Genomic DNA, 23366 nt, shown 5'->3' on the forward strand with positions numbered 1-23366 from the left:
GCTATAGTGTATGCTGCTTCCTCTAAATTTCAGTAAGAAGTAGAAGTTTATGGATGCCTGACAGGAGGGCATCATGTCATTCCTACGACTTGTTGGTTTCATCCTAGTGAAACTGTTTCTCCTTACTGTAAATGCACTTTATTCCAGAACTTTTTATTATATGGATGTGATTTTTCTTCAATCGAATGGAAATTAGTACGTTTCAGTCATCCCTTTTAAATGCATTGTATTCTCAAACAATGAATTGTATTGTGTTTGTAAGATTTTTTTTTCTCATAAAATCGAATAAAGATATACTAAACTGAACTGCTACACTAATTCAATGAATTAAAATAAAAGCAGAAGACAAGTGTGGCGTAGCATCCCGAACTATACAAGGAAAACAAAAAAGAAGTAGAAATAACACCAAGAGTAGGGTGTAAAAACGCTTTGAAAGCCAAAGGCACACTGGTTTTACCAACTAACCCAATGCCATCGCCCCAGCAAATAACCTGAGCAGGTGGGCGGGGACAACCATTTTGGTGAGGTAGCTGAAAAGGTTCCTCAGCAGAGATGATCATTCTTGGTATGGACTTGCCTGCTGGTATTTTGACTCTTGCCATCGACCCTGCAGTCAAACTGGCTCTTGATAGCGGGCATGTCCGTATAAGGCGGGCTTAAATGTCAACTGTTGCTCCTGGGAGTGCAGGTGAGGGTGTTGAAGTCTCCTCTTCTAGAATCTTCCTTTTAAGGAGAGTGGAGAATCTCATAAGAGTGAGCATCCTCTATGGCCTGCATCTGTTGTTTCTTCCTCAAATTTTCTGCTCTGAGGTCTTCAAGTTTTCCCCTTCGGTAGATTTGTTGTTCATCTTATAATGCTTTTGTTATTTTCTGTGTCTTTGACAGAAAGCGAGGAGGGTAAACAAACCACACAGAGAAAATTAAGGTTTCATGAGAAAACCCACCTAATAAAATGTAGAACAAAGGGAAATGCTTCACATGAGTATATAATGTTGATTAAAGGCGAAAAAGTGATTCTAAGGGAATTTCCTCAAAAAAATAGGGTTAAAAAAACCACTGCCGTTTTCTAAGATCCTATCAGCATGAATCAGAAATACAAGAACCGAGGCTGTGAAGCACTGTTGGTACAGTGCATGCTGGGAATGGAAGCTGCTGGCTCCTTAAAGGTGCAGTGTATATTTAACACTGCACATTCTTGACCTTGCAAGTGCACTTCTACGTCAATTGTATCTTCTGTAATACTAGGGTCTAGAGTTTACTGTTATTTACGTGACCTTTTTCAGCTAGGTGCTACACTATAGTTGTTTTAATTGTTTTAAACTGACTATTACAGAGAGAAAAATTCAGTAATGCTGGTTTTGTTCAATCCAGCTTAGCTGCTCCCCTTCTCTACCTCCCTGGCCCTGTGGTTTATGGGGAAGAAACGGATACTCAAACCTTGAACAAATCTGTAAGTGTTAGGTCTTACTAACTATCCCATGAGCAGGAAGCCTGGGCCTGAATTAAGTTGGTGTAGGTTTTGGAGATTACGGTACATGCGAGTGAGGTGTTGTCAAGACCCAGACATGCAGGACCTTGTTGCATTTACAAATGTGCTGTACACATGGGGGCACCCTGCACCTGGGCGCCAACTGCGTTCTTCATGTGCAGCGATGTAGATTGTCAAGCTGCTCACATGTAGCAAGTCGGCCATTTGCAAAATGAGGCGATGTGGCCTATAACACTTTCAAGCCCCTTATTGTGGGGTCAAGTGCGGGCCATCCAGAAAAGACATTTTGGGCAGGGCGGTTTATAAAGAGAGGCATCACCCATTCCCAGCTGCCAGTTATTGAGACTCTCAACCAGCAGTAGGATCCCTGCTTTGATGCTCCGGCGTTTTCCATATTTTCATATGTCATAATTAGGGCTCCCGGTTTTCCGTATTTACGGATTTATACATATAAATACAGACGGAAATCGATATTTCCTTTGTCTGTATTTATATTTATAAACGGTAAAATACGAGTAAATGTTGCCGCGCTAGTCTCCCGCCTCCCGATTCCTGCAAGCAAAAACCCGATGCCTCTGGGTTTCAGCTGACAGGGCAGTATTGTGTAAGGTGCTAATTCTTCCAGCAATAGTCGAGTCGGAGTGGCGATGCAGGGGCTCTAGAAGGGGTGAACAACCAACAAAGCCCCATTAACAAGCGAATGGTCTTTTAAAGACCTGTGAAGTGCTGGGCTGCCACAAACGGGGGGGGGGGGGGGGGGGGGGGGGGGAGGTACGCACTGCCAGCAACCTGCCAGGCCAGTGCACAACTCTTGCGGGGGCAATTACTTCACTGCCCCAGGCCCTCAAAGTAAGCGCAGCTGTATTCTTTCTATGATGAACGTTACGTAACAATGCACATCCTAAATTACAGTCCTCATAGCACACCCTTGGCTATGTTTTTTAACTCACTTCTCAGTTTGCAATATCGTTAGAACTAACCTTGCAAACAGATGTCCTATGAATGATATTTTAACTCTTTTCCATTTATTTTGTATGTTAGGCACAACCATCTCGAGGGAACTCTTTAAAGGTGATATACCAGTTTTGGTGTTTTTAAATATTGTGATGGTTTCTATCCTCACATACCTATGAGCAGCACCCTTGGCTCCGTTGCTCAGTTCATTGCAGGTGTATGCTTAACGTTACAAACCAATGCGGTGTTTGTAGTACAGTTCTGTTCCCTTTTAATGCTTGTAGTATGGGGGGTCCATCATCTTCATATAAACAACACAACACTGAAGATGGTCTCGTGGATGCTCAGCAAGTCAGACTGAAACGTCGACGCTCAGCCCATCTTTCCGCTAGCGCTATATAAAACTCCCAGTTAAGCCCACGCCTGACACCCTTCCCCCCCCCCCCACCCCCACCCAACCTCGTTAACAAGTGAATGGTCTTTTAAAGACCTGTGAAGTACTCGGGTGCAGCTGGCAGCTCAAAGACTGTCTGTGTGTGTGTGCCTGTCAGCATCGGCACTTCCCCCCTCTCTGCCCAGGATCTTCTGTGCCCGCCCAAGTTCATCATCAAATGATTAAATATTAGGTGGACATGAAACCTGCATTTATACATCGTCCTTTCTGTCGGTGTATCTCCCTGTTCCTCTCTACGTGCCCGAGTGTGCACTGTCTGATTGTTTTTGCATAGGGTGAGACTGAGTTCAATCCTGTTTGTACTTTGTCTGTGTGTGTCAGCCTCTGCATGTTGGGTTGTGGGTATAGGTACCTGGCTCTCCCTCATACAAGTGTAGGGTGCCAGAGCACTTTGCATCAAACACACACATTACATAGAGACTATCAATCATACATGTGTAAATCAGTGTATAGGAAATGTTACATAAGCCAAAGGACTAAAAATGTAGGTACATGTCATGCATACTGGTAGGCAGTATAGTTTAAGAGTGCTTGGTCTGGAGAAGCACAAACTCAGAGTCAAAAAAGAAACGGCATAGTTGGGAGGTTTTTTTCAATAACAATAATCGAATTCTAGCCAAATTAACCCTTTATACAACATTAATCAATGTTCTAATGTATACTTTGCAGTGGGCATGCAGTCCTATGAAAGTTAATAGCTCACTGTTGAATATTAGGACTTTAAGTTATAAATTGCAAGTAACAAAAGGATGTCTTTTTTAAAAGCAGTAACCTGCTGATCTGTTTACATTATATGCACTCTGTAATCTACTTGGTACACGTTCTTTGCAGCAGGCATGTTAACCCTCTGCACTAACTTAACATAAGTTAAAACCTCAACTATACAAAACACTGATCTCTCTCCAGGAAGATAATTAATCACACGAGTTTTCTTGACATTTTTGTGAGGCCTGGTAATTACCAGAAGAAAGAAACGCTGCAGCAGGTGCTTGAAAAACATACTAAACTTGCAAACACGGTGCCCCCAGGAAGGCAGCACCCGGTGCGGTGGCACCAGTCGCACCGCCCTAGAGCTGGCCCTGTGTGCATTGTCAATTTAAATAAATGTGGAAAAATACTAGCTGTAGCGTTGGCTTTTGTTTGTGGCAAAAATAAATGTAGATAAATACAGAAAAAATGCCCAAAAAATAAATATGGATAAATACAGACGGAAATGGCAAAAAAATAAATACCATAAAACCGGGAGCCCTAGTCATAATATACACAGTGAGTCTTCAGAGAGGAGACCGTGCAAAGCTTTGTTTCATGTGCCCTAGGAAATCGGTAAGTTCATCATTTAGTTTATTATTGTGGCCAACTTCAACTCAGCTGGAGGGCCGGCCTGACCCTATAAAGGGACAATTTTACAGAGTTTGAAGTTACGTCTTTTTGGAATATCATCAAGATTTTAGACCCAAGTAACTCTAGTCTGAAGTGGAGTTAGAGACAATATTGCACTGTCTGAAGTTAAAACCTATTTGAGATATTCTCTGGGGTTTTAACCTAAACAGCAATTGATGTTTACACTATCTTCAGTAACTGACCTAGAATAAGTAATAACTTTCACCAGCTTTGCTCCAGTGAAGTAACAGGTTCATCATGAGCTGTGATTGCAGCTTTATTACATCATCCTGTTTGATATGACTTTCCATAATACAGCCTTGCTACAGATTGCTCTCGGGGGGAACAAACATTTATTTATAGAATTGAAAGTTGATTAATTGCATACTTGAACAATGATGCGCTAACTCTGTCCTTCCTTTACAGGGTCTCAGCTTAGAGTCCATTCTTCCAATCCCACCTCATTTTCTTCAACCTTGATTCACTAAAAGGTACACATTTCATCTCATTCGAAGGCCTAGAATTCTCAGAATCGGAGTTAGGAGAATTTACTTACCATTATGCCAAGTACTATTTGCATCTTATCTGCCAAGTCAAGGTCTAACCGCGTGTCGCCTTTTGCAGGTTCTTCTCCCTGGAGTTCCTTCCTAACCCCCTTCATCTTGTCGTGGTTTGCCACGGTTCTTGTTCATTTGTGGCAACCGCAGCAAAGTGAGGGTGATTCCGGCTACCATTCTGCTCTTGTGCAAGTATCCCAGTTTACTGATAGGTGTTTAAAGTGATGCATAAATGCAAGCACTCTGAACACTGCATCTGTCTTTTCTTCACCTTGTTGTTTGGACGAATGTCTTGTTCATGTTTCCAAGTGTTGAGCTACGACCTGTCTTCCACAACGTAAACATGTTTTTACTTTCAATTATTTGTGTTATTTGGGCAAGGAGACTGGAGGACGGTACGTGCAGGTTACCAGATAACATGCTTTTCTGGGAGCCTTCTGAAACCTTGAAAACAGATTTCTCGCCACTGGAAAGATTTTTCTTATGTTACAATAAAAACAGTGACTTGTGCTACCTTCCTCATTTATAGTTCATCGGGTGCGATGAGGAGACTTTAGGGTGGAGGGTGTGGGGGAGCTAATGGGAACCAAGGGAAGAGGAATTAGGCATGTGTGGGTGGTTTGTCTGCAAGGATTGGCCTCAAACATGGAATGGGCAAAGGGAGAGCTAAAGCATAAAACCTAGGAGTTTGCAGTGTGTCTCAGAATACTGGTTAAAATGGTCACAGAAATGGAACCGCATAGCACTCACCATAGCGCCTCTGCAAGCTAAAATCTGTGAGGAACAGCAGGCACATTTCAGAAATCCCAATTATCTTTTGCCTTCTCAGGGACGTGTGCAGAATGGCAAACATTTTGGCAGGCTCTGTCGACGGGACCAGAGCTCACTCACTCGGTAGCTAGCGATCAATCAAAGTTTTGAACAATCAGTTTTTGTCCCCAATATTCCCACCATCATTTTTTTCTCAATAATGCGGCTCTTTTGTATTTTACTGCTCTTTGTAAATTGAAAAGCCCTCCGTTAATCACGCGGTGAGGTTGGGATTAAATAAAAAATCTGAATATATAAATGACCCAATTTATGTCAGCAAGGCTATAATGGTTTACTGGTCTTTGTGAGTTTAGAGAGCTTTCAGTGATTTCATTATAAAACACCGGCTATGTTTAGCAGCCTGTGCCCAAGTATTTAAAAGTCTCATGGTGGTTCCAATGTTTAGCCCGAGCTATGGGAAGCCAGAAGTCTTGGCTCTCTCTTTCAGTCTTTAGCAAGCTGCTGTCCCTTGCAGGCCCACAAGGGTAGGCAGCTAGGCGTCAGCCATCTTTACAGGATGAGACTACAATACACCACAAAGGTGCCTCTAGGATAGAGGCCTTCGAACAGTGGAGAAACAAAAGGCCCCGCGGTGATGGGGGACCCTTCGGCAGTTTGCATGGGTGGCAGGGCGGTAGTAGGTCCTGACTGGGTCCAGAGAGTGGATTCCCCCAATGTACTTATCAGGGTGGGGGGGGGGGCTCAGGTTTCGTTAAGGGCGGCTCAAGTTTCGTTACGCCACTGCCTTTAAACTGTGTGGGACTCACCCCTTGGGGTTACGTCTCATCATCAGAATGCGTCGCAATTTTGTTTGCGGCGGCGTGGGCATTTCCTGCGTCACTCTGATTGAAGAAAGTTGTAATGGCACCCATAAATCGCTTGGAAACCGTAAGCGTGCGCCTTACCCCTTCGACCTTCTTTTCCCCACATTTGTTAGAAAACCCGACCTGTCACTTGCCCTTTCGTCTCGCACGGCACTTATAACCTCCCACTGGTGCCTATATTTCATTGAATGGAAAACGAACACGCAGTGGGCCACCTTTCCCTAACATAATACAAAGATTCTACACAGGCCTGGACAACCTTCTTAATTACAACTTTATTTGAAGTCATCTGTGTTCATTTTAACATGGCCTTTCTGTCTCTGTTTTATTCAATTATCAGTTGGGGTCATTAAGGCACATTTTAAAGTGTTTTCTTCTTACAGTTATGGTTTAAACTATGTACTACCGATAAGGTAAAATACCAGTTTTAGATTATTTTGCTAACTTTGATACATTCAAATACGAGTCATGCTGGGATAAAACTGGCCAGGTGGCAAACCTAGCAGCAGAGAAGAAATACCCACAATCCCAGACGACGTTGCCACAAGTTTTCCAACTCTTCTCAGTTTGTCAAGCTAGCTGTTTTTATGGCTCACATTATTAAAATATGAAGGAAGATTCTTTTGTATTGACCACATACAAGTATGGTGTTTGTATAGTGCAAATCCTGAACTGAATTTCACAATTAGTTGGCAAAGGGCTGGGCCACTGGAATTATGCGATTTTGCAGCCACTGCATTTAAAAAAATGTTAATTCAGCATACACCACATAATCCATCATTAGCATAATCTACAGATTTTAACAAAAAAACACGTTTTTTTCTAGCTCAAATAGATCAAAAGTTACTAAAAATGGAGGAATGTGTGTTGCTGTGCAGTGGAAGACCAGTTGCAAAGGTTGACTTGTCCACTTTCTGTTGATTATTGCTGTTTTCGGTGGTAAAACTGGGAATAAAGCGGTGAAACATTTGGCTAGACCGTGTTAATATATGCAGAAATGACAAAATAATGAAGTCCTATTTACCGGCTGTGCCACATTACATATATAATACTGCATGATGTAGTCAACGGTGCTATCTAATTTCCTTCTCCTGTGCCACATAATTTCAGTGGACCTGGTTAAAGGAAATCATACATAGTGAATTGAAGCATGTACTGAGGATCACACATGCTGATCGAGTGGGGAAGCAGGTTTCTTGGTTATAAACTGTGCAGTTCTGCCACTGTGGGGTTATATCCTTCTTTCTTCCTTTCAGCACTAAATGTCAATGTTTAGGGTGGAAATAAATCAGAGGTCTTCAAACTGTGCATAGCCACAACAAACATTTCAGGCTTTGCCCAAAATAGAAAAGCAACAAAAGCATATTGGGGTAGGCATACAGAGTTTGCGCTGCAAAGCAGTAATACCCCTGTGCCCAGACAATGTTGCCACGATGTACGCAAGACTGGTTAGTTGTCATGTTCTTTGTTTATATGACATATGTTATTAAATGCGAGGCAAAATTATTTTGTATTGATCCTACAGAAGTGAGGTTTTTATATAGTGCAGTTCCTGACTTGATTGTCTTCTCTGTGCTGTGGAACAAACACGTTGTTTAAGTGGGAAGCTGGGATTTGAGCCCAGATTTTCGGTTATAAAATGTGCAATTCTGTCACTTTAGGGTTACACCCCTCTCTCATTTAGCATCAAAGGTCAGTGCTTTGGGTCAAATTAAATCAAGAGGATCAGGAACTGTTTGGGAATCTTAGCTATATTTCCTCTTACCCTTGTAATTAGATTACATATGGGGTGGAGTCCCTGACATTTAACAAAGGTTATTACTCAACTTAATGGCACTCAATTTACCTACCTTAGAAGGATGAAAGACTGAATTGAACTTGCCAGGATTTGAACTTGTGATCTGCTGATCACTTGTCGCTAGAGAAGAATATTGAAAACAATATATGAATACCAAAAGAATATGTTGTCAGCTCTTATTACCAGAGAACAGTGTTTCTAAGTATGTCATCCCCCTGTTTCCGATCACTATGAAAATGGGGGACTAGAATAATGACTCATAAGAACAACCTACTCAAGAAAGCCAGGACCGACTGGAATTATGGCTTTAAGCATGTCAGGGACCGCCTGTCTAATTATTGTTTTATGCATACAATATGAAATGTTTTTATTTTTTTTATTTCTGGGAAATGCAAAGAGTTAAAAAAAAAACAGTTACACCCAAAGTAGCCACACATGTATGATATTCATAACTGTAGAACTATGGAATTTTGTATCATAGGTCAAGTGTACATTTTATATGGATCGTTTCCTGCTCCAAAAGAGGGTAGGGTGCTCAAGAGAACGGCAAAAAAAGATGGTGAGAAAAGACCTGCAAAAATAAGGAAGTATGATGCCTCTTACCTGGCTTTTGGTTTCACCAGCATCACTATTGCCAGGGAAACTAGGCCACAGTGTGTGGTTTGTTGAGTGACCTTGGCTAGTGACAGCCTGAAACCAGCCAAATTTAAGTGCCACTTGAAAACAAAATATGGTTCACTGGCAGGAAAAAGAAGAGATTTTTAGCCAGGAAGCTGCCAGACATCATCCCTCAGATAGGAAGCTCTTAATGTCCAAAACATGGAAGATGAACTTGAGGATGTGCTGAATCCTGCAGTGAAAATTGTTAATTTAATTAAGACTCACCCCAGAAGAGCTCGTCTGTTCACAGATTTAGGTGCAGAAATGGGAGCAGAACATGATGGTTTGCTATTTCGCAGACATCTGGGGGTTAACCCGTGATAAGGTGAAAAATCAAATTTTTGAACTGCAGAATGAAGTATGGCAATACCGTCTGGATATGGACCCTTGCAAAGCAGAGCAACTGTCTAATCCCGGCTGCTTTGTACTTTTAGCATACCCTGCTGACATTTAATAAATTAAATTCACTTAAACATTCCATTTACCATGAATAAAAAAATCTGCTTTCAAAAAGAAGCTGAATTATGGACAAGATTAACTGAGGCTGGCCTACTTGAGCCATTCCAATGTTTGTCAAATGCTCTTGAAGAAACCGAATATGAACTTCAAGTGTTGGTGACTTAATGCAAAATCATCCGACTTCTCTCAGGGAGAGTTTACAAAAGTATTTTCCAGAGGAAAATGATATCTGGTTCTTTCTGCCTTTTATGGTGGAGGTGAGGACACATCTCCCAATTTGCCTTCAGGAAGAACTGAGATTCACAGTGACCATGCCCTGCAGACGTAATTCAGCAAAGTCTCATTGGCTGTGTGTTAGTTGAAAATGTCTGTAGAACACTCCGCTTTAACAGTAATTGCCTTTAAGCCCTTCTGCCTTTCAGCTCATGATATTTATCCGAGATTGGGTCGTCCGCTTTTGCAGTAGTGAAGACAAATCATTACTCAAGACTGGAAGTAGAGAAGAACCTGAGGATGGCAGTAGCAAGAATCCATCCACAGATTGACCGGCTCTGTGCAGAAAACCAGGAACATCCATTGCATGAATTCTGAAATATATTATCTAAATATCCCCCCAAAATTATGTTTTTTGTGTTGAAAATACAGACATACCAACTTTACAGATTGCTTATGTGTGACATTTCCACGGTTGCAAGGTACTTATGAGTGACTTCTACGGCCAAATGTGTGAGACTAAGTGACACTTTCTCACGTATAAAACGAAACAAAGAAGGCAAGAAAATCATAAAAATATTACTAAACCATGGTGTGGTAACGCGCTGTCAGTTACAGACAGCACATTTTCCACTGTAATAGCCACTAAATTTGCACAGATTTACTGAAAAACCTACATAGTACACAAACGATAATGTGTGGAAATCAGGTTTCACCAAATATTTCATTTGTACTTCAAAAACTGTATTGATTTGTTTTGATCCTATGTTTGTTTCCATCACTTTAAAAATTTCAAAAAAAATTGCTTCCTTTGTTCTTTTCTAATTGCTGATATATTTTGAAATAAACTGTACAGTTCATTTATGTAAATAAATGTTGTTTGCTAGGGAGAAATAGCATATTAAAGCCTTTCCCACTCACTAAACCCTGAACGATTATGGTATAGTTCAATTTAGAAAATCCTCTCACTTTTCTGTTTAAGAAAAGGAAACTCTAAACTCTCTTTTAAGAGAATAAGCTGGGATTTGTCATCAGTTATTACCAAAGTGAGGAAATTCCACAGGCCTCGCAACAGCTCTGCTAAATCACCTCAAATATCATGCTGCGGCTGATCTGGTAGGTAGTCTCTCTCGCCTTGCGGGGGTGAGGAGAGGATAAGGGTGGCCCTCTGTTCTTTATGTTTTGTTGATCCCTCTGGAGGAGTCCCAGTCCAAAAACAACAACATGGAATACATTTCACGCCTGGGGCTACAATTACGCCTCACTAATTCTTGTGTGCTGCAGAGAGCTGGCCCTTGTAGGTTTGGCATCATGGCGCACCTGTGCTTCAATCCCGGCTCTTTATTGCTTAGATGTTTTGCACAGATTCACCTAAATAGAATGAAAGTTAAGTAAATACACTGACAGTGGAACTTCCCCCTGTTTCATGTGAGGGTAGAGACAGCACCATCACAATTTGTTGATTTCGAAACAGATATGGACTGGTGTATATGTGGGAAAAGACTGCTTATATTGCAAGAGGCCGCCGAAAAAAATGGACGCAAATATGGGCCAAGTGGAACGAGTATAGAGGTAATATTTATGTCCCACCTGCTATCCCATCCCCTGTCTCGCCTATGATATAACGACACAGTACTAAAATTTCAATTATTGTAATACGTAATGGTTTGCTCAATGTACACACAAGATATAGAAGGCAACTGCCTCTCTTTGATTGTTGAGATATGAATGTTGCACTAATGTCGTTAGTGAAAAGATTTATTTAAAAAAAAAAAAAAATGTTGATTTTGCTCACTGGTGTCACTTTGCTGAGACTAACCACGTGGTCTGTTAAGAGACTCCTAAGCTGGGCGGGGCTTCATTAACCCCTTGTGTGCCACGCCCTTTCCCCGCCCTGTGCCGGCCGTTACATTAGCGGGCGGGGTTTATGACGAGCTGGACTCGTTATGGGCACAGCGCAACCGCGGCCCATGACGAGTCCAGCTCGTCATGGGCACACAAGGGGTTAAAGCTCGACTCATATCTAGTTGTCAGTCAGTGTCAGTTTAAACAACACGAACGCGCTAGTGTATGGTGGGTATTTTACGTTTGTAAAACTAGAGGCAGGCTATGACAGCAGCAGCGCTGGCACTGTCTGAATAAGACAGCTTTAGTACGCTGACTGCTGAAATGCAGCCTCGTAAAGGGCGCCTCCAGGGGTGGTCACAAGGCTACTATAATGCGCGACTAATGCATTTACGTGCGGTGATGGGGACAAAGCACTAAAATGTGTTAAGTCTAACCCCTGATGTGTGGTACTTGGCATAGCTGAAAATCAGCAGAACTGAACATTTCTGTGTAAGCTTTTCTTGAAGACATTTCGTTTGAACTGTGTACTCAAGTAGGTTACTGGCATTTATTATTATTTACCCACCAGAAGAAAAGGATTTCCTACACAGGATTTGGTGGTGGGAATGGTCGTCGACCATCCTAACTACCATCTTACAGAAATCATTAACTGGGGGCCTGACTACTAAAAAAACAAGCATTGGCATAGCCAATAGGTCTCGCCTTTGGGACCTTATAAGTGTTTAGCCATGCAACAGTTGCATAACTAAATACTTATAAGGTCCCAAAAGCGAGACCTATTGGCTATGCCAAGCGCCGTGCGGCCCCGAAAGTGAAAGTAATCGGGGTCAAGCGCGGCGCGCGCGCCCGCGCACATGCACTGTAGCTCTAGGCTGGCCTGGTAGCACTTTTTGGAGCCCTCGCAAAATGTCTCGCCAGACCAGCGCATGCGCTGGGTCAGGCAAGACCTAAAAATGCAGTCAGGGGGCTTGGCATAAAAAGGTTTGAAGCCCTCAGCTCTAAAACGAGATGCACCCAGAGGTGTCGCGCTCACTCCGGCTCTCGCAGCCCGGAGGCTCCCACACTCTGAAGCAAATGTTCTTCTCTTTGGGCCTGCAAGTTCTGAAGCTCAGTTCCGGTGTGGCCTACCCCTCCTGCACTCAGGGGCTTCCCGAGTTTGCTGGCAACACTATAGACAACCAGATGACTTAAAGCCGAGGTGCGCGCGCTGCAAATACAGTCTAAAAGCAATAATAAAACGAGCCACGTGATGGTGAGAACTGGCGATTCAGTACTTTTACGAATGAGAACTCCAAGTCAACAGTGAAACTAGTCCAGTATTACAGAATCCCTCGGCCCCAGGTAAAGAAAGTCAGGGGTGCGCAACACTTACTGGCATGTAGAGATGCACTCGGCGTTCAGTGCAAAGTCTGATCGGGGCTCACGTCCATAGTCTTGTAAATCTCCGTCAAGATTAGCAGAGCAGTATCTTCCGATTCCCTGGGGGAAATATATGACGGTACAAGTTATCGTTTTTACAAACGTTTCCGTTTTAACATCACAAGAACTGGAGTAGCTGAAAAAACACCCCAGTCATATTAATAAATAGACCAATTACACTGACAGTGGGTCAAAGCAGATAATATATCCTACTCTCACTGTTTATCTTGTCTCAAGTGCAGTGAAAAAAATATATATACTGGTGTTCAACTTCTGAAAAGTGCACCAAGACTGCCCTCTAGTGGGAAATATACGTATACACTCATTTCCGCAGAACCGCATTAGCGTAATGACACACAGGTCAACTTTTAGTCCACCAATCATTTTCTCGCTGGGCTAGAGGCCGGTTTCGAATGACCAGCGCGGCTCCTGGTACGTACCTCTGACATTTCCCCAGCTTCTCGAGGTTAATTGCAGGCAGTGAAGGTAGAGAAAGAGAGGGAGGTAGAGAGAAAGCGAGCAGTGAGGGAGAAGAAAGAGGGGGGGGGGGGGAAGGAGAGAGAGAAAGGGTAGATAGAGTGGTTGTGCGAGGAGAAAGAGTGCGGGGCTGGTTTGAGCATGTTTGCCAGGGCTGCTTTTGATTCCTCAGTCCCTCACGACAGAAAGATGCTGTATTCTTGGTATTTGTGAGGCACACATCTGCCACTAATGAGGGCTCCAGCGAGCATGTGCATTCACGTACAGTACCAGCTTGGTGTGTCTGTTGCATAGATAAATATACCTATGCCACAAACAGCAATTCTGATTGAGAGATGATTACCAGTTAAGTGTATGCGGTGTAACTGTTCTGAACCTGAATGTACCAGAATCACCTGTCACCATCTTGTCCCCAGCATCCACCCAGGATAAGAAGATAATCTCCTCAATGGAGACTACCGAACAGCACTAGGAACAAATGGGAACAACCTGTTCTCATTCAAGGGAAGCTGTGACATTAGAGATATGGTGGTACACTCCAAACAGATACAAGGTTCCCTGCTGTCAGACAAGTGGTTGGCGATCATACTTGTGTGAGATGCTCAGCAGGTTCTTTTATTGACACGACCAAAGTAGTATATGTTGCACTGGAAAAACAGGAGTGTAGAAGGTTTTGTACGTACACTAAAATGTGCGTTAATATTAGTCATTCTGCACTCACGTGCATGCTGATATGGCGCTAATACAATTGAAATACATTATTGTGTCAAAGTGTGTTTTTCTGGCTTGGGCTAACTAGGCCTCAGCTGCAACGAGGCACTAGGCAGGGGTGCCCCCTGTCCCCGCTCCTGTTTGCCCTTGCGCTGGAACCCCTGGCGCAATGGGTTAGGAGAGATCCTATGATCTGGGGAATACAGGCGCCCGGGGGATGGGAGGAGGATATCTCCTTATATGCTGATGATATTGCTCTATACCTGGCGCGCCCCTATCACTCAATGGCACGCTTCATATCTTTGAGCTCTTTGGCAGCTACTCTGGCTATAACATAAATTGGTCAAAGTCTGTGATCTTCCCACTGTCGGATCCACCCCCCCTCCCTCCTGAGTTCCATCGCGGTGCGCGGCTCCAGTGGTACTAAAGGCTTCAAGTATTTGGGGATACATGTCACAAGGGATCAGAAGGACTTCCTGGATAAGAATCTGGGACCCCAGATGAATCACATGGCGGCAGACGCAAGTCATTGGCGCACACTTCAGCTCTCTCTCATGGGAAGGGCGTCTCTCTTTAAAATGAGGGCACTACCACGGCTCCTATATATCATGCAGAACATCCCCTTTCCGGTCCTGCCAACCATATTCAAGCGGGTTGCACAGGAAGTTCGGACGCTGCTGTGGGAGGGAGGATCGACGAGAATCGCACTGCATAAGTTGTAGAAGGGAGTCTATGATGGTGGTATAGCAGTCCCAGATATCAGGTTGTATTACTGGGCCTCCCAGTTGCAGGTTATTAAATGACTGGGCCTATGTAGGCAGGGAGGAGCCGGCTTATAGAGTGGATAAAACAGTCATGCCTGGAGGGAATTGTGAACCTCTCCTGTACTCTCTATGATCACGCTCTGAATGGTCTGAACACACCAACGTGGTCATCCAGTGTTGGAGGGAAGCCAATCAATTCCTGGGATGGGTGGATAAATTGACAGGCAAAACCCCGCTCTGGGTGGGTAACTCTTTAAGCGAGGTCACGGCGCGGACGGGCTTTAAAGGGTGGAAATTGATCGGTATAGAATACTTGGGGGATGTATGGAAAAGGGACTCACCCCTTGCATTTGAGGAACTAAAAAAAAGAGTATAATTTACACCAATCACAGAGGTACTCGTACCTGCGCCTGATACATGCTCTCCGCACACACATTCACAGAGGGGATTCAATTCCAGACTACTCCCCGCTAGAAGATAGGCTACTACTGGATCCCATCACGGAGAAACCAACTTCCACGATATATCGTAAGCTGATAAACAATATGCGGGACCCGCTGATTACTCTTAGAGCAGCCTGGGTTAAGGATCTGGGGACAAAAGACGATGAGGAGTGGCAAGAGGCGATCCAGAGTCCTAGAGAAATTGCAATGCGCTCTAGATCCCGACTAATGCAGCTCAAGATCCTTTACCGCACCTACTATCCTCGCACTCACCTATGCTCCTGGGGTAGGGCACTGTCAGCTCGGTGCGTAAGGGGCTGCGGGGAGGATGGAACCTTCATGCACATTCTGTGGGGTTGCCCCGAGATAGTCAGAGTCTGGCAGGGGAGTCAAGGACACTATGACTGAAGTGGTGGCAGAAACGGTCCCATTGGAACCGAAATGGCTTCTAGTAAAGATAAGGGGTGATGCGGATTAGTCCAGGGGGGGGGGACTTGGGGGTGGGGGTAAGCACCTACCCCCCCCCCCGCAGATAGAGGATTGGAAGCGAGTTCCTGACTGGTATCAGAGAGCTGAAGAGACAGTGTATAAAAGTAGGGGATGTGCCAAAAAGTGGGAAAAGGTGTGGACACCGTGGCGAAACTACAGGGAGCTGGGGGATGGGGATTAATGGGGCATCAGAAGGCAACAGTGCCGTTCTCTTCACTTATAGCTATACTGTCATCTTTTCTCTGTGTCTGATACCTGATGTACTAATGTTAATGTTTGTGTATGATATGGTCTTTCGAGCTTTGTTAATAAAAAAGATTTACAAAAAAAAATAGTTTTTCTAAATTCTACACTCGATCTCCCTTTCTGAGTCAGTCTTTCCTTAGTGACTGTATTTTGAAATGCTGTTTTAAAACTTATCGCACAAGTTACTACGTGTGTAACGATATATCTGTAAGAGACATTAGTTAGTGATAGAATCCTTACCTTAGAATATCCCCAGGCATCAGACTGGATCCGGAAAGTTTCGCTTAGCAGTACCCCTGCACATCAGTAGGTGGCGTCGTGCGGCTCCGCGTCTCTGTCACTGGCGTCGTAATCGCCGAGATGATGCCACGGAGAGTACATAGGCGCCACCCATGCACGGTGACGTCAGGTCTGTACACGACTTTCCGTGCCAGGAACGCAGAGCCATGCAAGATACTGACCATTGGTGCAGAAAACTAGGGCCCTAAGAGGAATGTTCTTAACCCTAGTAACCAGTTCGCAGAACGGGGAGGTTGGGTGGGGCGGTTAGGAATCTATCACTAACCAATATCTCTTACAGATATATCGTTACACAAGTAGTAACTTGTGCATCTGAGAGAGACACGTTAGTGATAGATTCCTTACCTTAGAATAGATACCCCAGCAATACCAACCCGGTGGTGGGCCTTACCTTAGAATAGATACCCCAGCAATACCAACCCGGTGGTGGGTCTGCAAACAAATTACACCAGAAAGTCACGGAGAACAGAACGGCCAAAGAAGCCGTCTCTCCAAGCTTGACTGTCAAGGCACTAATGCTTGGTAAACGTGTGCAGCGAGGCCCATGTAGCTGCCTGACAAATGTCCTGCAAGGGAACGCCGTGTCCCAAGGCAGTAGTGGCTGCAGTTGCCCTGGTAGAATGGGCACGCAGTCCCACAGGAGGCTCCTTTTTAGCCTGAGATGGCAGAAAGATAGCCTTTAATAGTGCCCAGAGCAGAGCCCTGTCGGGCCAAGGAAAGGAGGAACAGAAGAACTTCTGAAAGAGGGGCAGAAAGGGGATCCATAGCCTTCGCTATGCACCATGCCACAAATATGTTCCACCGACAGGCGTATACCGTTTTAGCGGAGGGACGCCTGGCTGCCAAGATGACATCACAGACTTCGGGAGGAAGATCGAAAGCTATCGACTGTCGCCGCTCAATCTCCCCGCATGGAGGTGGAGGCTCGACAGGTTCGGGTGGAGGACCGTCCCCTGCTGCTGCGACAGAAGATCCTCCCGAAGAGGCAGACGGATCAGGGGATCGATCGCCATGCTGAGTAGCTCGGGATACCAGTATCTTCGTGCCCAATCCGGAGCCACAAGGATGACTTGGGCCCAGTTGCGCCGAATCTTCTTCAGCACTCTGGGCGTACAACAGACTGCAACTCCACTCGCGACGAAAAGCGTCGCAGAGCGAGTGCCGCCTTGGAAATTCCAACGCGCAGAACTGATGACATTGCGCATTCTCTTCGGTGGCGAATAGATCTAACCAAGGCTCTCCCCGCTGCTGAAAGAGACCTTGCGCCACGTCCGAGTGCAGACGCCATTCGTGATCCATCAAGCACCGGCAGCTGAGTTCGTCCGCCCTGGCATTCACAGAACCTGCCAGGTGTTGAAGCAAGGTAATGCCCTGATGTCCAGAGGCGCAGAGCCTCATGACAGGTTCCAGAACCCCACCCCGCCCTGTTTGTTGCAATACCACATGGTGGTTGTGTTGTCCGTGAACACCTGCACCACACTTCCCCGAACAGTGGGAAGGAATGCCTTCAGTGCCAGTCGGATCACCCGAAGCTCCAGCAGATTGATATGGAGCCGGGACTCTGCCGGAGACCAGAGTCCTCTGATCTCCGCCTCTCCCAAGTGGCCACCCCATCCCAGGAGGGACGCATCAGTCACCACTGTGTGCTCCGGTTGGGGAAGGGAGAGGGATCTGCCATGACCCAATCGCGATTCGTGAGCCACCACTGCATCTGTCGTGCAGTGCCCTCCGAGATCTGGACATGATTGGACAGGGTTGCCCTGAGGCTGCGCCCACTGGAACTTCAGGTCTCACTGCAGAGCCCGCATATGCCATCTGGCATGTGGCACTAGCAGGATGCAGGAGGCCATCAGGCCCAGGAGCCGGAGGGTCACCCTGACTGAAACCCGGGACAGAGGCTGAAAGGTCGGAATCATAGTCTGAATATCTGCTTGGGAGGATAAACCCGAAACAGCAGCGAATCCAGAACCGCCCCGATGAAGGGGAGCCTCTGAGAGGGACTCAGGTGCGACTTTGGCACGTTGATGGAGAACTCCAGCAAATGCAGGAGGTCGGCCATAGTCTGAAGGTGGTGGACGACTGCCTGGGGTGAGCCGCCTTCAAAAACCAGTCGTCGAGGTAGGGGAAGACTGACACCCCCGACCTGAGCAGATAAGCTGCAACCACCGCCATCACTTTCGTGAACACCCGAGGGGCGCTGGTAAGGCCGAAGGGGGGCACGGCAAACTGAAAATGCTCCTGGCCTACCGTGAACCGCAGGTAACGCCGGTGGGCCGGCAGGACGGGAACGTGAAAATATGCGTCCTGCAAGTCCAACGCTACCATCCAGTCTCCAGGGTCGAGGGCAGCCAAGACCAGAGTCAGCATTTTGAACTTCTTCCCGGAGGAAGCGATTGACGTCCCGGAGGTCCAAGCTAGGACGCAGACCCCCTTTGTCCTTCTTGGGGACCAGAAAGTAGTGGGAATAACAACCACTCCCTACTTTCGGCCCAGGAACGCACTCAATGGCCCCCTTGCCCAAGAGGTCCATGACTTCCTGTCGGAGAAGAGCCAAGTGATTCCCCGACATGCGGTGGCACCGAGGTGGCATGGCAAGAGGGGAGGACTGAAAGGGAAGGGCGTAACCGTGGCAGATTATCTGCAGCACCCATCTGTCTGATGTGATCTCGCGCCAGTGAGGGAGGTGGTGGCGGATCCTGCCACCAACAGGTGTGGGGTTCTCCCCAAAGCAGCGGGGGTGGAGGTGGACGGACCCGCACGCTGGTTCCCTGACCCGCCCCTGCGGAAACCGCAACCCCGGTCGCGCTGGGGCTGGTTCTGCCCAGGCTTAGGGGACGGGCACGCCTGACTGCCTCTACCCTGGTCACGAAAGTAACGAAAACCAGGAGAGGCCGAACTCTTAGTAGAAAGGCCCAAGGACTTGGCCGTAGCCCGCGAATCCTTAAAGCGCTCCAGGGCACTGTCAGCCTTGTCGCCAAACAGGCAGGTGCCATCAAAGGGCATGTCCATGAGCGAGCTTTGAACATCAAGGGAAAACCCAGTCGAACGCAACCAGGCGTGACGTCGCAACACCACAGTTGTAGAAATCGCCCTGCCCAATGAGTCAGCGCTGTCCAACCCACACCGAATGGCGAACTTAGCCGCATCCTTACCCTCAACAATTGCCTGAGAAAGGACAGCCTGCACCTCCTCAGGAGACTGAAGCAACACCTGAGCAACGGCATCCCACACCACGTGGGAGTAGAGGCCCAAGAAGCAGGCGGTGATCACCGACCACAGCCCCAAGCTGGCCGAAGAGAACAAACGCTTCCCAAACAGGTACAGCCGTTTAGAGTCCTTATCTGGCGGGGCCGTAGAAAAAGCACTCTGCGACATCGAGGCCTGAATGACCAGGCTCTCAGGCTTGGGGTGAGTAGTCAAGAAGGCGGGGTCACTGGGCGCCGGTCGTGGCGCCTGGCGACATTTTTATCCACCGGGGCCCCCATGGCCGGCCTCGACGACGTGCCCAAGAGGACGTCGGTAAGGGCGTCATTGAAGGGAAGCAACGGCTCCGATGAAGAAAACGCCGTCTGGAGCACCTCAGTGAGGAGGTTGGTCTTGAGGGCCACTGTGGGGAGGTCAAGATTATGGGCCTCAGCCGCCCGACGGAGGACCATTGTGTAGGAGGCACCTTCCTCCATCGTAGGCGGGGGGAGGGGAGCCCCGGGTCAGAGGAGACATCGTGGTCGCCTGCCTCCTCCAAGTCGTCCACCCAATCCTGCTCGGAGTCCCATTGCCGGGCAAGGGGGTCCTCGGACCCTTCACAGTCTTCGTCCGCCTCTGGCGTAGAGGGGGCCGGTCGCGGCGGCATAGCCGGAGCAGGAACGAATGGTGTCGGGAACGTCACCGAAAACGGCACCGGCCGGGGTCAGACCGGCACCGGCTCCCAAGGCGGATCCCAGGCCGGAACAAAATGGTCCTGGAATCAGGGCAAGGGAGGAATAAACCGCACCCAGTGTGGCGCCGAGGGTGGATCGGAGGGCGGCGCCAGAGCCGGCAACGCCGCACCTCGTGGCGCCAGAGCTGCTGGCTCAGGATCCTGTGGCGCCAGTGGCGGAGCCGCCAGGCCAACAGGATCTGGACACGGGACCACGGGGCCCGAAGGCGCGCCGGCGGGAGCACGAGGCCTAAAAGGTAGTCCATGGTAGCAAGGAATTCTTGCACCTGATGAGGAGACGCAGACGGGCCCGGGTATGGCGGGTAGGCCGCGGGGGACTCCCAGGCTCCAGGGGAGCGGCTGGGGCGAAGCCCCTGTCCCCCTCGTCCGCCTCCGGGGAGCGACGGGGGGACATCGGAGAGCGAACACGCTTCTTCGACTTCTTTTTATGGAGTCGCCTACCGGAATCCAAAGGCGAAGACATGGAGCCAGAGGAGCGACAGCTCTGGTCCCGCGAGCTGTCCCGGGAACGGCCCCTGGACCCGGAGCGGCGGCGTGACGAATGCCGGACCTCCAGCAACTTCCTACGCCACTCCCGCAAGGCCTTGGGGGCCATGGCTCAACAATCCCGGCAGTCCCGGGAGTTGTGGGCAGTCTCCAGGCAGTAGAGGCAAACATCGTGGGGGTCCGCCACCGACCTATTCCGGCGGCAGGCCCCACAGGACATGCACGAGGAGAAAGAGAGGAGACAAAAAGTCTCTAAATAGTAGTAAAAAAGTGACTAAGGTACGTGCTCAATCCGGATCTGCGCTTTCTGGCGCGGAAAAAGAAAGAACTGCCGTCAGCGCGCATGGGTGGCGCCTAAGTACTCTCCGTGGTGTCATCTCGGCTCTTACGAAGCCAGTGACGGACGCGGAACCGCATGACGCCACCTATTGACGCGCAGGGGTACTGCTAAGCGAAACTTTCCAGCTCCAGTCTGGCGCCTGGGGACACTCTAAGGTAAGGAATCTATCACTAACGTGTCTCTTTCAGATACTAGGGACACATTGCCTCAGACTGTAAGGGTAATACTGTCCCCGGTCCACCCAGCATTTGGGCGTGCTATTCGAATAGCAATTTCCTACGGCCCTGCACGCCCACAGATTTGGGCATTCATCAACTGTAATAGTGTGAATGTTATTTATTTAATGACATGCCCTTGCAGTTTGAACTATATAGGGATGACAACACAAAAAATCTGCATCCATATAAATGAACATTAGATGCAAAGAAAGTTCTTCTGCAATTGCAAGGCATTTCATGGAAAAAACATACAGAGAATGACCTTAAATGGGTGATTATGGAGAAGGATGGTCGCATCAAACAGAAAGTCCAATAAAGATTACTGAATAAAGAACAAAAATGGGTATACCGCCTTAAGACACATACAGGAGGTCTTAATGTGACATCCCATGATTACAGTTGTGTCATACCCGATGTGTTTTTCACAGTACAAGGTCCGATCATTCATTACCACATATTTTGGCCATACAGTGAGCTTACATCATGCACTTTGCCTTCTTAAGTCTTTATTTATAATATGACTAGTCTCACGACCACTGTGAAAAAACTTAGAGCCCAACGACAGGTTAAAGTTAGTCAGAATGAGTTAATTTATTAATCTGAGACTTGCTCGTTAGTAAGAGATAGCCTTTTTGGTAACCGGATGACCCTTTCTTGCATTCATATCAGATGTGCCCTCACAGTCACCAGTCACCAGTACAATTAGATAACCTACATGCATCTAAAATCTGTCTGCAGCAAGTTGCCTACAATCGCACCACATTCCCTTTTACTCTGGGCATACTTTTAACTCCTGACTGGACATAGGAATGACCGATCGGTAATTACCATTGGCCCAGGTATGACATCATCCCATCCTCTATGTGTGATGTCGCATTCAGAAGTGACGCTCTAGTCCAACGCGGTGAGAGCAATGGACTCCCTGTTTTCCTTAACTGGACTGTGCATTTTTCACCAAATAGCTGGAGAAAACGCTCAGCAAAGAGGGTTGCTGCAGAGACCACTTTTTGATGAAGTAAGTTTCAGAACACGATTCATTAGGTATCGTAGAGATGGCTGCTTTCCACCAGGGAGTTACAATGCAGGCAGAAGGACTAAGACTTGCTCACAAATACACTTCCCTAGAGATGCGAACCAGTGGTCTTTCAGTCTTGAAAACGCGTACCTAAATCACAGATTTAAGAGAGTCCATAAAAGGCATCTCTGGCATCATGCCTTAACACAAGGACTTGGACTCAAGTAGAGTTTTAACATCATGGTCCCTTGACTACACTCCCTCAACGGCACAAACCTCCCTTATTGTCAAGGGTGTAAGCTGAGAACTCCCCTCTGAACATCAGGAACGTCTTGACATTGTGGGAACATGTTTGTTTTGAGTTACACTTCCGAAAGTCAAAGGAGAAGGAAAAAGAACCTCTTTGAGACCTCAACAATCTACTGGGGCAGGGAGGACTGAAAAATATATATACCCTCAAGTTTCACATTGCTGTGCTGTTTCCATCTAACTGACAGAGTACCTAGTTGGTGTCAAAAAGTTTTTGACCCAGCAGCCTAGCAACGGTTAGCAACAAGTTTCCGTTAGCAGTGCCAGCACCACAGAGAAAAAAGTTCCCAACGGAAGTAGATTGAAACATTAATGGTGTAGTGAAATTAAATTCACCATGGTCTCCTACTCCAATGAGATTTCTATCAGAAATAGACTTCATAAGGGCAAAGAGAAAAATGTGGTGAAAATAGACACACAGTACGAGACCTACCAGTCATAAAACAAGAGTTAAATGAAAGCGACTGTAAATGCGGTGCATAAACTTCTTTACGGATTCAATCTAAAACTTAAAAATGAAGTGTAAGACCAACTGTTCCTATGTTGCATTCCAGGTTTGTTGAATCCTTGGTTGCCATGAGGGGTCAAAGTATGCAGCCATTTTTATGTCCTAAAGAAGGGTTTGATCATTATTTCGTCTTATGAAAAAGAACAAAAAAGGGAAATGCTGGGCAGACTTTTTTCCTAAATGAAGAGTTATTCAGGAATACAGGCAGTTTAAGGATAGTATTAAAGATTCAGTGAAGGAAGAGTAACTCTAACTGAT

General features: G+C 46.6%; 1 protein-coding gene across 1 annotated transcript in view; it reads right to left on the reverse strand.

The window, feature by feature from the left end:
• Nucleotides 1-23366, reverse strand: part of SEC23IP (SEC23 interacting protein) — a 339277-nt gene that overhangs the window by 17007 nt on the left and 298904 nt on the right. Inside the window, exon 18 of the mRNA XM_085602809.1 lies at nt 12819-12925. Coding sequence (XP_085458935.1) covers nt 12844-12925 — 82 coding nt within the window. The 3' untranslated portion in view covers nt 12819-12843. The remainder of the gene's footprint in view (nt 1-12818; nt 12926-23366) is intronic.

The sequence above is a fragment of the Triturus cristatus genome, chromosome 1_2, assembly GCF_964204655.1.
Source record: "Triturus cristatus chromosome 1_2, aTriCri1.1, whole genome shotgun sequence".
NCBI lineage: Eukaryota > Metazoa > Chordata > Amphibia > Caudata > Salamandridae > Triturus > Triturus cristatus.